This window comes from Liolophura sinensis, chromosome 12 (assembly GCF_032854445.1).
Source record: "Liolophura sinensis isolate JHLJ2023 chromosome 12, CUHK_Ljap_v2, whole genome shotgun sequence".
Lineage (NCBI taxonomy): Eukaryota > Metazoa > Mollusca > Polyplacophora > Chitonida > Chitonidae > Liolophura > Liolophura sinensis.
In genome coordinates this window covers 19,661,260-19,673,953 of record NC_088306.1, presented here as the reverse complement: position 1 = coordinate 19,673,953, position 12,694 = coordinate 19,661,260, and the positions used below count along the sequence as shown (strand labels likewise).

The 12,694-nt window shown below is 39.5% G+C and overlaps 1 protein-coding gene across 1 annotated transcript in view; it reads left to right on the top strand.

Annotated features, from left to right (window-relative positions):
- The first annotated feature begins 284 nt into the window (after window positions 1-284).
- LOC135479285 (uncharacterized) overlaps window positions 285-12,694 on the top strand; it is a 38,003-nt gene continuing 25,593 nt past the window's right edge. The window contains exons 1-2 of the mRNA XM_064759105.1: window positions 285-755; window positions 2,358-2,455. Coding sequence (XP_064615175.1) covers window positions 2,368-2,455 — 88 coding nt within the window. The 5' untranslated portion in view covers window positions 285-755; window positions 2,358-2,367. The remainder of the gene's footprint in view (window positions 756-2,357; window positions 2,456-12,694) is intronic.

Here is a 12,694-nt window from a genome sequence, read left to right as displayed (position 1 = left end):
TGGAGCACTGATGCTAATTTGGTGTCCCCGGTTGCATGCCTCCCATGGGCGTGGCCATTTCCGGGATGAGGGTCCTTAGTGGGTGCTAACATAGCTCTGAGCTCCAGCCTCCGAGACCATACGTAATCATTTCGGAGAACATGGAATCGTTGATCCGCTGTGGGGACAGATATGTAGTCTTACGACACAGATCGCACCTGCTACCTATCAGAGGAGGGTGACACGAGACGCTGAAGAAAGTAGGAGAAACTTGAGACCTAAGCCCTTTGCATACTTAATCCCCTCCTCCCCTCCCCCACTGATTGACCCATCAGACACACACACAGTTTCTCTCGGTCTATCCCTGACGACTTGTACTGATAACAGTCACCCCATGCACTCGACCAGGCATTTCATTTAGAGATTTCCATCAGAACAAGTGGGGTTTTTGCTTCCACTCTCCGTGAGGATGTTTGGGACCATAATCAGTCCTGCAGAAAAACTCTCAAGGGTTAGTACAGAGAAATAGGACCGGTATAGACCGGTTGAGAAAGTCACCAACAACATGTAAGTGCGAGGGAGAGTTGAAGACATCAGCCTAAGGTATTACTCTCTGTGCCCAGCCCACGAGCTTTGTAGAGCGCACCTGCTAAACCTTGAATAAAGCCGGGGAGCTTTAATACCTTCGCGGTTCGAAGGTACCACGGATACGAAACAGTGACGTAGGCCTCCTCATGAGGAGAAGGACTGGCAGTAGCTCTGTCTCATTCAATTCGGTAAGTGTCTAACATCTTTTCGGGTATAACTGAAATAATATATGTAGTTCCATTAACTTTGAAATAGGTAAGTATTTAGCTGCTCTACTTACTGGATAGACGCACTGGGTCGGCCTGAATTCAGTTATGGCTCGATCGACTGCGGTATTAAGTCATGGGATTTGTCAGATAGCTGGCGGTCTTTAACTGTGGGGCTCTTCGGCTTTCTGTATCCATGAACCTGGCCGCCAGCATAAATATGTGAAATATTGTTGTGTATGACGTTAAATAAATAAATGAATGAATGAGTTAATTAATTAGTTAGTTAAATAATTAAAAGTAAATCAGTAAATAAATAAAATTAATTCCGTAAATGTTTATCTGGAAATCTGAGTCACATAGCATGTTTGTAGAATCACTTTTCTCTTTTTATTCTGAGTTTGATGTAGTTTTCATAAGTAAAGCGATCGAATTCCAACAGTGGGTCCATTTTGCTCAAATTAGTGTTGCTGCCCAACTCAGTGTGATCATTTTTGTTCGGTCACACATCACCATTATACGCAGACCCAATTCTGGTGATAATTGGCGTCCGGTACAAAGTTACCATTGTACACACACGCCGAACTATGTGATAATTGGTGTAAGGTTACATATTACCGCAGATATCCGGTCACATATAACCTGTGTACATGTACGCCGAACAGTGTGATATTTGGTGTCCGGTCAAACTTAACCAGTGTACACAGATGACAGTGTGATTACTGGTGTCCGGTCACATTTAACCTATGTACACGGACAACATTGTGATAATTGGTGTCCAGTCACACATGACCAGTGTACATGGACGACATTGTGATAATTGGTGTCCAATCACACATAACCAGTGTACATAGATGACATTGTGATAATTGGTTTCCGATAAGACATAACCACTACACATGGACAAACGTGTGACAATTAGCACACTTTTACACATGGCGGTATAGAGAGTCATTCCTTCATTATGTGTAACATTGTTTCCTTTGGAGCATCCCCCCCCCCTCCCCCCCCCCTCCTCCTCCTACATCCTTACTGCACTGTTATGATAAACTTTCTGCTCTATTGCTGCATCAATAACGGTAAATAGCATTTCTTGAAAATTGACTATTTCTATGTTGTACAAACACTTGATAAAATATATTCATACTATAAAAGGTATATGTAAAAAAATCTCTATTATAAAAACACTTTCAAATATGAATATATGCCCTTGGCTCAAGACTAATTATTTTGCACCTATTTGTGCTATCTTTTGATGAAAGTAATTTCTAAGGTGCATAATTTTGAAATTCCTTTATTTATTAAAATCCTTTCCTGTCACCATAATGCTGGCTGCCGTCGTATAAGTGAAACATTCTCGAGTACGGCGTAAAACGTCAATCAAAGAAATAAATTTATTAAAATCATACAATATGTATAGCTATAGGGAGAATTCGGTGAACGGAAATGCGGATGTTGCTTAGTGACAAGAATATTTTCCTGATCAGTGAATAGTTCACTTAATTTCTCTTTAGCGAGAGTTTGAAACGCCCCTCTGTTGCTATGGTGATTGGCAATAATACTTTTTTTTCTCTTTATGAACAGTAAGTTAGAGATGAGAGTACGGGAATTAGTGAGCGCTGTTCTGGGGCTGTCCCTGTGCTTCCCGCCGGAGATCCTCGTCCATGGACGTCCGGACTCAGGTCAGTATGCTGAAGACATTCCCGCCCCTAATCGCTTCCTAGGCCTTGTAGAGGCTAGCTGTAACGGTAGCCTTCCACCCGTCGCCTTGTCGGTATGCAGATAACATGTGGAGTTAAAACAGAAAACATGTTTACTTTTGCTCTGGGCCAATTCTCCTACACAAACATATTAGTTTCCGCTATATTTGTGCATTGGTCCGATTGATTTCGCAGCAAAAAGCCAATAACTGTTTTATCGACTTTTGAACCATGTATGGACGGAGGAGGATTCCATCCTGCTCATTGTCCCCTACTCTATATTTTCTATTGCCTTGTTCAAGTGATGTAATATGCTTGAGCATACCAAGAAAAAATGGTTTGAAAATAGTTCCTTATATCAGAGGATGATTATTCTGGGATCCTTTTTGACCGGAAATAGCTCAGCGTGCAAAAGGCATTTCTTTGCTAAGACATTTGAATGGAGACAAATGCCTTGTTTCTGTTTAAGGGTTTTGCAGATCCGAAACTTATACAAAAACACATTCTTTATCAAGGCATATAATACGGTAGTTTTATTAAAGTCTAGTCAAAAGGGCTTTTAGCGGTTCTATCTTAAACGCCTTTTATTCTGCAAACTGTCAGACTATTAAAGGTTGTGGGAAAATCAACTCTTAACGAGATGCCTTGGGCTCAATCTGAAGAAATAGCAAGGGTGTGTGTTTATGGGTGTGGGGGGTGGGGTGGGGTGTGGGGGTGGGGGGTGGGTGGCATGCTAGAGACGGCATTGCACACTGAGTGAAGACGGCAGAAATCTTATCAGATTGCCCTGTACCAATCTAGATTGTAAGTCAGAAATTGTCCTGTACCAGATTGTCGTGTACCTATAGCAAAATTTTACGTCAGAAAATTTGACCTGACGGTCCTGTACCTAGTGGGATTTTACGTCAAAATTTTTATCAGATAGTTCTGTACCTAGCCACATTTTACGTCAGAATTTTGTAAGGTTATCCAGTATCTTGCGAGATTTTACGTCAGAAATTTTGTAAGGTTATCCTGTATCTTGCGAGATTTTACGTCAGAAATTTTGTTAGGTTATCCTGTATCTTGCGAGATTTTACGTCAGAAATTTTGTAAGGTTATCCTGTATCTTGCGAGATTTTACGTCAGAAATTTTGTAAGGTTATCCTGTATCTTGCGAGATTTTACGTCAGAAATTTTGTAAGGTTATCCTGTATCTTGCGAGATTTTACGTCAGAAATTTTGTTAGGTTATCCTGTATCTTGCGAGATTTTACGTCAGAAATTTTGTTAGGTTATCCTGTATCTTGCGAGATTTTACGTCAGAAATTTTGTAAGGTTATCCTGTATCTTGCGAGATTTTACGTCAGAATTTTCATCAAGTAGTTCTGCACCAAGCCAGATTTTATGTCAGAAGTTTTACCAGGTAGTCCTGTACCTAGCCGGATTTTTACATCAGAAGTTTTAACAGGTAGTACTGTACCTAGCGAGATTTTACGTCAGAAGTATTATCACGTTTTCCTTTACAAAGCGAGATTTTACGTCAGACGTTGTGAGGCAATGTTGTAGCTAGCAAAATTTTGTGCCAGAAGCCCCACATCAAACAAACCAGGATACGAACCGTCTGTGCATTCGTTGCGTTTATTTCGATTGAGGAAAACGTTATTTTCTCAAATTTACGGATTGGACTACTCCGTTGGGTGAAAATTCTTCAATTTATTTATTGACACGTTCGACTTTGAGACGTTTTAAGATAACTTCGCAAATCTGGGCGATGTTAAATCAACTGTGAGTTAGATAAGGTTCAAAAGAGAGAAACATCCATTTTGGATTTCTCAAACAAACTTGCGTACTCAGTGATCAATTTTGAAATAGACTGGCCCGAAGAGGTTAGCTATATTAGAGACTAGCAGATGATAATGTAGGCCTATTAAGACCCTAGCATCACACATCTTGAACCCTTGTCGTGAGTTCTTATCTATAAGCTTGATCGACAGATATACCAGTCTGATACATAATATAAGTAATTAAACATGTAAGAATGTAATGTAAGACGTGGTTCCCATATATCGAAGTGACGTCATTTTGTGACGTAACGTGGCCTCTGTTCGGTACATGGTGAAGCAACCTGTCAAACTTTTCCCAATTATGATTCTCAGTTATGGGTTATTTTATACTTTATCACTTTAGTGCCCTATTGTAACATTTGCTATCAAGCGAAACAACATTTGCTACCAATGAAATGACCAATTCAAAATGGTGATACCATCACATTAGACCACTTTGAATCACTTATGTTAAAATGAACAGATGTTACCGAAACATCGTGTTAATGTATTTCATTGCTGTTTTACAATGTATACTCTACAATATTCTCCTTGTTTGACTGCGCTCACGTCTGCATAGTTAGTGGGACATTAGTTAGGAGCCCATCAAAGGTGTATGTGTGATAAGCCGAGCAACCCGGAAGTAGATTATGACGCGCGGTTTCATTGGTCAAGGGCTACTTGCCTGAACTGCAGCCATCTGGACCGGTACTTGTATAGTTTAAAGTTTATATGTGTACTTGGGGTGTTCAGCCATATGACGATGATTAAAGTTTGTAATACTTTAATACTACATGTATAACTGCTCAGTGGTTGAAGGCGTCCTTATTTAGCCTGTTTAGAGACTAGGTTTTATCCTTGTTATGCTTACCTGGCGTCATGCAAGTGGAACATTCAAGTGATCACGATGTAAAACACCAATCAAATAAATAAATAAAAACAAATAGCCCCGTAAATGCAGTTTAGGAATATGTGTCAATGGGGATTTGGCAAACTGACCGGCCTACCTACATGATGACAACCGCTCATGAACTTGATCGCCGTCATGTAAGTGAAACATTGTTCAGCACGTCGCAGTCACAGCCTATATATATATATATATATATATATATATATATATATATATATATATATATATATATACGCATAATGTTGTTGTTGGTTAAACACAAGTGTAAAAGTAGAACTCATAACAACTTCCGGAGCAAATGATTGGCACACATGAACCTTCTATTAAAACATAATAAAGCTGATCAGATCATCTTTGTATTTACAAAACGACTTAGTTTATGTGAAAATGCAAGGTCCGAATAAATGTGTAATATTAACCATCAGATCTTTCTCTTTGGTTATTGACTGTTATCTGAATGATTTGATTGGTTGTTGAGTGATTGTTGTCTGAAAGATTTGATTGATTGCTGTTAACTGTTGTCTGAATGATTTGATTGATTTCTGTTTGATTGTGGTCTGAATGATTTGATTGTTTGCTGTTTGATTGTTGTACGAATGATTCGATTGATTGCTGTTTGATTGTGGTCTGAATGATTTGATTGATTGCTGTTAACTGTTATCTGAATGATTTGTTTGATTGTTGACTGAATAATTTGATTGACTATTGTTTGATTGTTGTCTGTTGTCTGAAATAACTGACTTAGCGAAAGGTAAAGTTGATATGTACATACATAATACGCAGTTGTATGCAGCTCAGAATTCATAAAATAATGCAGGCTGAATTAATGTTGATAAATAAAACTTTGGGGTGAAATAGTCTTAGTGGTAGTGGTGGTAGTTGTATTTATTTATTTATTTATTTATTTATTCATTTATTCATTCATTTATTTAAGAGGTAATTGACTAAGTGCGGCAAAGTTAATGTGTACATTCACAATATTGCAGTCGTAATGTCTGGTAGTTGTATATGCAGAGAGCAGAAATACACGTACAAACTTATCAGGCTGTTTCTTCGACTTTCACAGAATTACACTAATTGACAGTTCTCAACACCTCGGACTGTACCTAAGTTTTTGTTTAAGGCCTCTGCAGAGATAGGAGTTCCTGGATTGTTGAAATAATGAACTCGAAACCATAATCAGATTGTCAGTACACGAGTATTAAGTTTTTTCACGTAAATATACTTCTACAGGCTTCAGAGCAGTCCAACCAGACACTAACGATAAGACAAGCTATCATTCATACCGTCTGTTTTGTATCAGAGCTTCTTGTCACTTAAAAAACGGCCCTTCTCTCACACCAACCCCTTCAGATTCGCGACCGCATGAGGGTAAACGAAGTTTTTGGTGTTGTACGGAAGCAAAAATACCGTTATTCTATCTGGTTCAGTCAAGGTGGTTATCCGATATGCTTAAACATACGGAGTTATCTTTCGCACCCGTCTGTTTCGTATTTACTGTTTTAACCCAGAGCTCCTAGAGCTAATTAGGCAGCCTTTGCTAATAAGACATTTAAAGAGCTTGTACACAGACTCAGCTTTTATACGTGCTATTGTGCTACTTCCAATAATGTGGTAGAGGCTGTACTTCGACAGACAGGACAGTGGCAGTGGTGGCGCCAGAAACACACGCTCTTTGGCAAAAACCTTGGATGTTGATCTTTTACCCATGCAATAGAAACGCATAAAAGTCTCTCTGACCATCGCCTAAGACAAATATTCTTGACTACGGTAGACCGTTAAACACCGATCAAACCATTCATCAATCAATCAGTAAATCATTCTGTACCAATGGTTATCATTCCAAATACAAAACCAATAACACGATAAAAATGATTAAACAAGGTGTGTAGATGTCATAGGGCTTTGAATAATGCAGTTAAATCGGCATTTTGTGATAAAAAAAAGTCACCGGTTAGTTACTTGCCAAATTGAATGTCAGTCAGGCATTCCAAGCATCATGCCACATCACCCTGCCCAAGTCAGTGTGCATGTTAACTAACTTCTAGATATATGTAGTATAGATATCAAAGACCAACAGACTAAAGGCGTGTAAGAAATATTTTGTCAGTCAACGAACCACATTGTCAGTCAACCACTCTTCAACTAACCAACCAGTCGGCCAGTCAGTTAGTCAACTGATCAATCAATATATCAATCATTCAATCAATCAGCCAGTCAGTCAGTCAGAATACAGAATAACGAACTAATTGGCCATTCTGTCAACCAGTCGACCAATCAGAGAGTTAACCGGCCTTTTAACCAGTCAGCCAGAATGCCAACCAACCAATCAATCAGCCATCGTGTCAACCAGTCCGTCATTCAACTAGTCGTTTAACCAACCAATTAGTCAGTCGACCATCCAGTTAGTATATAACTCATTTAGTTAGTGTCTCGAATGAATAGGCATCCGCTACCAGTGTCGCTGTTACAGCTTATCGATTCCAGACGTGCCAGATGTAATTTACTTTTCTTGCAGTTCGCAAGAAAATAAAAGAGATAAATCCTTTAAAAAAACACCCTGTACTTCAGAACAAACCTTAATTATAGAAACAACGTAGCTTTCTTTCAAGATTTTATCACGAAAAACACTAAAGCTTAATTAATCTAACTTTCAGCGCCACGGACATTCATTAAGGATCAAAGCTAAAACCAGGCGTAAAAATACACCATTAATGAATATTTTGATTAAAACTGCAAAAGATCCCAGGAAGTGGGTTAACTGTGTAGACCACGACAGGAAATTCTTCCCATCTAGAATAATGGCCAGAGATTGTGTGAATTATACGAATAATTACCAGTATGTCTATAGCTTCTTGTAATTTTCTTAACACTTATTTTATTTATTTATTTCACTGGTGTTTAACGCCATACTCAACAACGTGTCACTTATGCGACGGCGGTCAGCATTATAGTGGCAGGAACCCGGAGAAACCCAAGACCATCCAAAGCCCTATCCGGCCGTACGTCGTGCATGCGGATGGTCGTGGGTTTCTCCACGGGTTAACAAAGAAATCAAAAACTATGTACTCTTTTGTCGCTTCCTCTTTTACCTCACACTAATCGTTTTATGTGAGCTCATCAAAAACTTAGATAGTAGACCTACACGAGCCTTTCTGTGGGACATCGGGTTATGCGACTTGGACCACCCTGTTCGACAAGTAGCACGTACACGAGGTTCTTTTACGCCGGAAGAGCAACCCATGATTTACTTAGTAACTCATCCCTTCTGTCTTTTTCCATGAAGCCTCTACAGGGTTAGCCATTAAGTCCGTTTATAGTCTGAACAGACGTCCACAAATTGATAGCTTTCTTAAATCCCGAGTGGCGGGAAATTGGGAGGGGAAACTTTACACGCCAGCTAATTAAAGAAGAAATTCGACCAAAGAACCTAAACCATTTCTTCCTCGCACTATTAATTTGTGATCTTTGTTTTCTTCTCCAGTTTCGTTTGTTTTATTTCTTTGTATTTTGTTTTGCCTCTTGATTCAGTGAATCAGCAATTCACATTTTACTTTTTATACCATTTGGCGATGTATAGTTCCAAGGTTATACAAATGTTGTATGGTCATTGCTGCTCGGGAAACTCATCAAGAAGTTATCTGATGCCATTACACGTGCTGAAAAAGCCGTTCCTCTCAGGAACAACCACTTCTCCACATCAACACCACTCTGGCTAACTCGAGCGTGTCGGTTCACCGAAGTGCTTAACAGGGTGGCATAAAAAATAGGAAGGATTTCCGCCCTCGGAGAAGGATCTACATAATCTGGGCCAGATGTGAAAAATATCTATCTGCTCAGACAGATAACAGTTCTTTTTTTTTTTTTGATTCCCTAGCCATTTTATATGACCTGCTATGTGTAGATAAGGCTCCGTGTCTTATGAATGCTTTCTCGGAATTATTTTTATGGAAGACCAAGTGGCTGTTAGAAAAAAACGAACGGCGCCAGAGGTGGTATGGTCTTTTTTTGCTTCAAAGACGTTTGCATCCATCAAATTTGTTCTACGTGAAAAAGGTATCATTTTGCCTTGGTAATAATTCCTTTAGGGCTGTATCTGGTGTTATGTGATGTGCGCATGAGTTCTGGCTACAAGATTAATTTGGATCTGTTTGTTAGTTATCAATATAATATAATATCGATATTATTAATACATGTATCGAGATAACGCCTTGTATGATTTCGTACAGGAGGTAGAAAGAAGTAGCCCGGGTACAAGTTTAACCATTTAGAGCAATGGACTGCTGGCATTATGAGCGCATATATTTCTAGTTACCCGCGCTGTAGATATGAACTAGAAACTCATCACCCGATGTCATAAGGTTTTTGGTATCATTCTGTACCAGATATCGCAGGATATATATGAAATATATATTAACCTCGATACTATTTAAGAGCGAAAATACCTGTCTTTCAGACACCTTACTAAATGCAGCTGATGGGCTCGTGACCACAAAGTGCGCCAGCGCGAAGCCAGCTCTTAGCGGGGGGTTTATATAATGAGATTTGCTATAGGTTTATGCGTCGAAACAGACTCTTGTATAATAGCTGTTAACCAATATGGACGTTCCAGGGCAATAATCGCAAGGCCAATTCCCAAAAGGACGTCTAGCACAAACCACCTGACAATATGTGCAGGTGGTTTACTCCTAGCAAAATGTGAAGAGTTGTTCAAGACGACGTTAAAAACCAAGTCAATAAATAAATAAATAAATAAATAAATCAACCAGTCAGTGAATCAACCAATAAACCTGTAAGTAGCCAGCAAGCTTCAAGCCAGAAGAAAAAGAATTCGCAGACTGTACCCTGGATCTAACAGAATGACAGAGCTCTGTATTTGTCAGCATTTCTCGATCGTTACTGACAGAACAAAAACAGGACCAGCAAGAAACGACAGAAACACTATGCTATAGAAACGACGCAAAATGCCTCTAGGTGGAGACCTTGTGATGACCCACATGTTGTCCTAGCCATGTCAGAAAGGTCGTATTTACACCACTGCAACTGAGTGGCGGCGGTAGACCGGAAGTAACCGGAGTGCACCCCGACAGTTAAGCGCACACAGGCCATTATAGCGTGGAATTTATGTATTGATAGGAAAATGCTTTTATCGCCTTTTGTGTGCAAATTTAGAATTTCAGAAAGTAAACGGGGACATAAGTTCTCGGTTAGCTTGTCAGCGTATTTAGCTGTTTGAAAACTAAGCGAAGCTGAGAAAGTCAATTGTAAATTCTTCACAGTACTTTTATCTGTTGTAAAAATCTCTATATATATATATATATATTATCGCTCAGTTCTGATTCGGCTAACGTTTTACCTACACGAGATATCCGCCTTCCCGGTTTACCCGCTATAAAGCTGGAATAGACAGATAGGCCCTCTACCGGTGGTATAACATGAAGTTAGGCCTGTAGTTATGGCATTACACCGCGATGCCTTAGTGTGACGTTCAAATGTGTTATAGCTCCTACAGTCGTATACACAGGAAGTTGTCCTTTTCCCAGCGTTCAACAAGAACAGATAAAAGGCACTTCTGCCGAAATGCGTCAAATAATATCTTGCATAAAGCATCTTTTTGGCAAAATGCCATATGTTTTATGGAAAGAGAGTGTTGTTGTTTATTAGGGGTGGTGGTCTTCTTATTCTTGGTCGTGAAAGGGTGAGTTTTTGAAATGCGCATGCGCTGCAGCTTGATGCCGCACATATAGATTTTTCTTATTTTAAGAATGATCAGAATGCAATTCTCACTGGGCTATTTCCCCCCCACCCCCCCACCCCCCACCACCAAAAAAAAAGAGAGTAGCATGGATTACTTAATTGGTAAATATCAAGTAGAAAGTGGATTTTCAGTACCGTAATTAAAAAACTGCCACCCCTAATAACGACAATTCTATTACTTAAAAACCACTTTATAATTGACAGATACTAGTCTGATATATTCAGCTAAGCTGTGATATCCCTGATCATCAGACGGGTAGGCCTAATGCATGTTCGGTCAGCTGTGTCTCCTACCATGGGTCCATATGTACTTCTGGCGATGTTGTGCTTGCGGTGGCAAGTTCGAAACCGGTGATGATCTCGGCAAATTTTCAGTACTAGAATCTGTGCTATATCCAGGGCGCAGTTGTTCGAAGGTGTATCATTTAAAATTTTAGCCCAACTCAGCAGCCAATGCAGCCGTCCAATTCAAAGTATAACAGTAGCAAACTGAGTTCATATTTAACTCACTGTTCAGAACACAATTTCCTGGGGTTAAGTACAAAACTGAAGACTGGGCTTAAAGTTAAATCTGATATTAAATCTTAACCAGTTTTGAACAACAGGGCCCAGAAGTGTATCCCCTAACAACGATAATAAAATTGTAATGCTGAAAGACAAGTGTATGCAAGCATAAGCCTGTTGAAATGACATTAGAATACGCCGATATATTCATCACGTAAGTTTTAATTTATTTATTTATTTGATTGGTGTTTTACGGCCTACTGAAGAATATTTCACTTATACAACGGCGCCCAGCATTATTGTGGGAGGAAACCCGAAAGAGCCCGGGGGAAACCCACGACTATCCGCAGGCTGCTGAAGAACCTTCCCACTTACGGCCGGAGAGGAAGCCAGCTTGACCTGAACTTGAACTCACCAGCGACCGCACGTAGTTTTAACCAAGTATGCTAGTTTGGCTGTTTTATTGTCTTTATTTTATTATTATTATTTTTTTTTTGGTTTTTTGTTGTTGTTGTTGTTGTTGGTTTTTTTGGAGGGAGCAGAATATAGCAATTTGGTATGAAACATCTCCCATACCTGTGGATAACTTAGTCTACATATCTTTGGTTGTATCCAGTGTTTTACCACACTTACTCCTTAGACGGGAACACGAACAGCTAATCTCCGCTGCTCGATTTTCCTGGAGTGTTTCAGTGTTAGTTCCCTACCATCTGCGCACTGTGTCCCTCTCCCACGACATTAGGTTAGTAAATATTCCACTCAGTGACCACCCAATATTTCTAACGTAACCAGAAAGCTTACATTACTATCAAGAAAGCTGCTTTAGGACGCGGTATCAACATCTTTCAACACCCAAAGGGTTTTTTTTTTTAATCCAGAAAACTTTAGGCATCTGTCAAACAGATTTGAGGTTCGTGGCTGTGGCCTGTATAAACATAACGCGACTAGCTTTGGGAAAGGGGGGGGGGGGGGGTGGAATGTAGGGTTAAGTTTTACAACAAAACGGGGAAAGTACTTCTTCAGCGAGGACAAAATTATAACGTAACAAACCTACCGTATAGAGATAAAAAAACGGAACGCATTTGAGAAAGGCAAAATTAAAGACTAACAAACCTAGCACATCGTCCCATAAAATTATTATAAAGGCTGGACTTCAAACGGTTACTTCTAATTTACTTTTCAGCTACGTTTGTTTTGAAGAACCTCAGGCTCGATATGTAAATTGCTTTTTCAAGACGTAGACGTA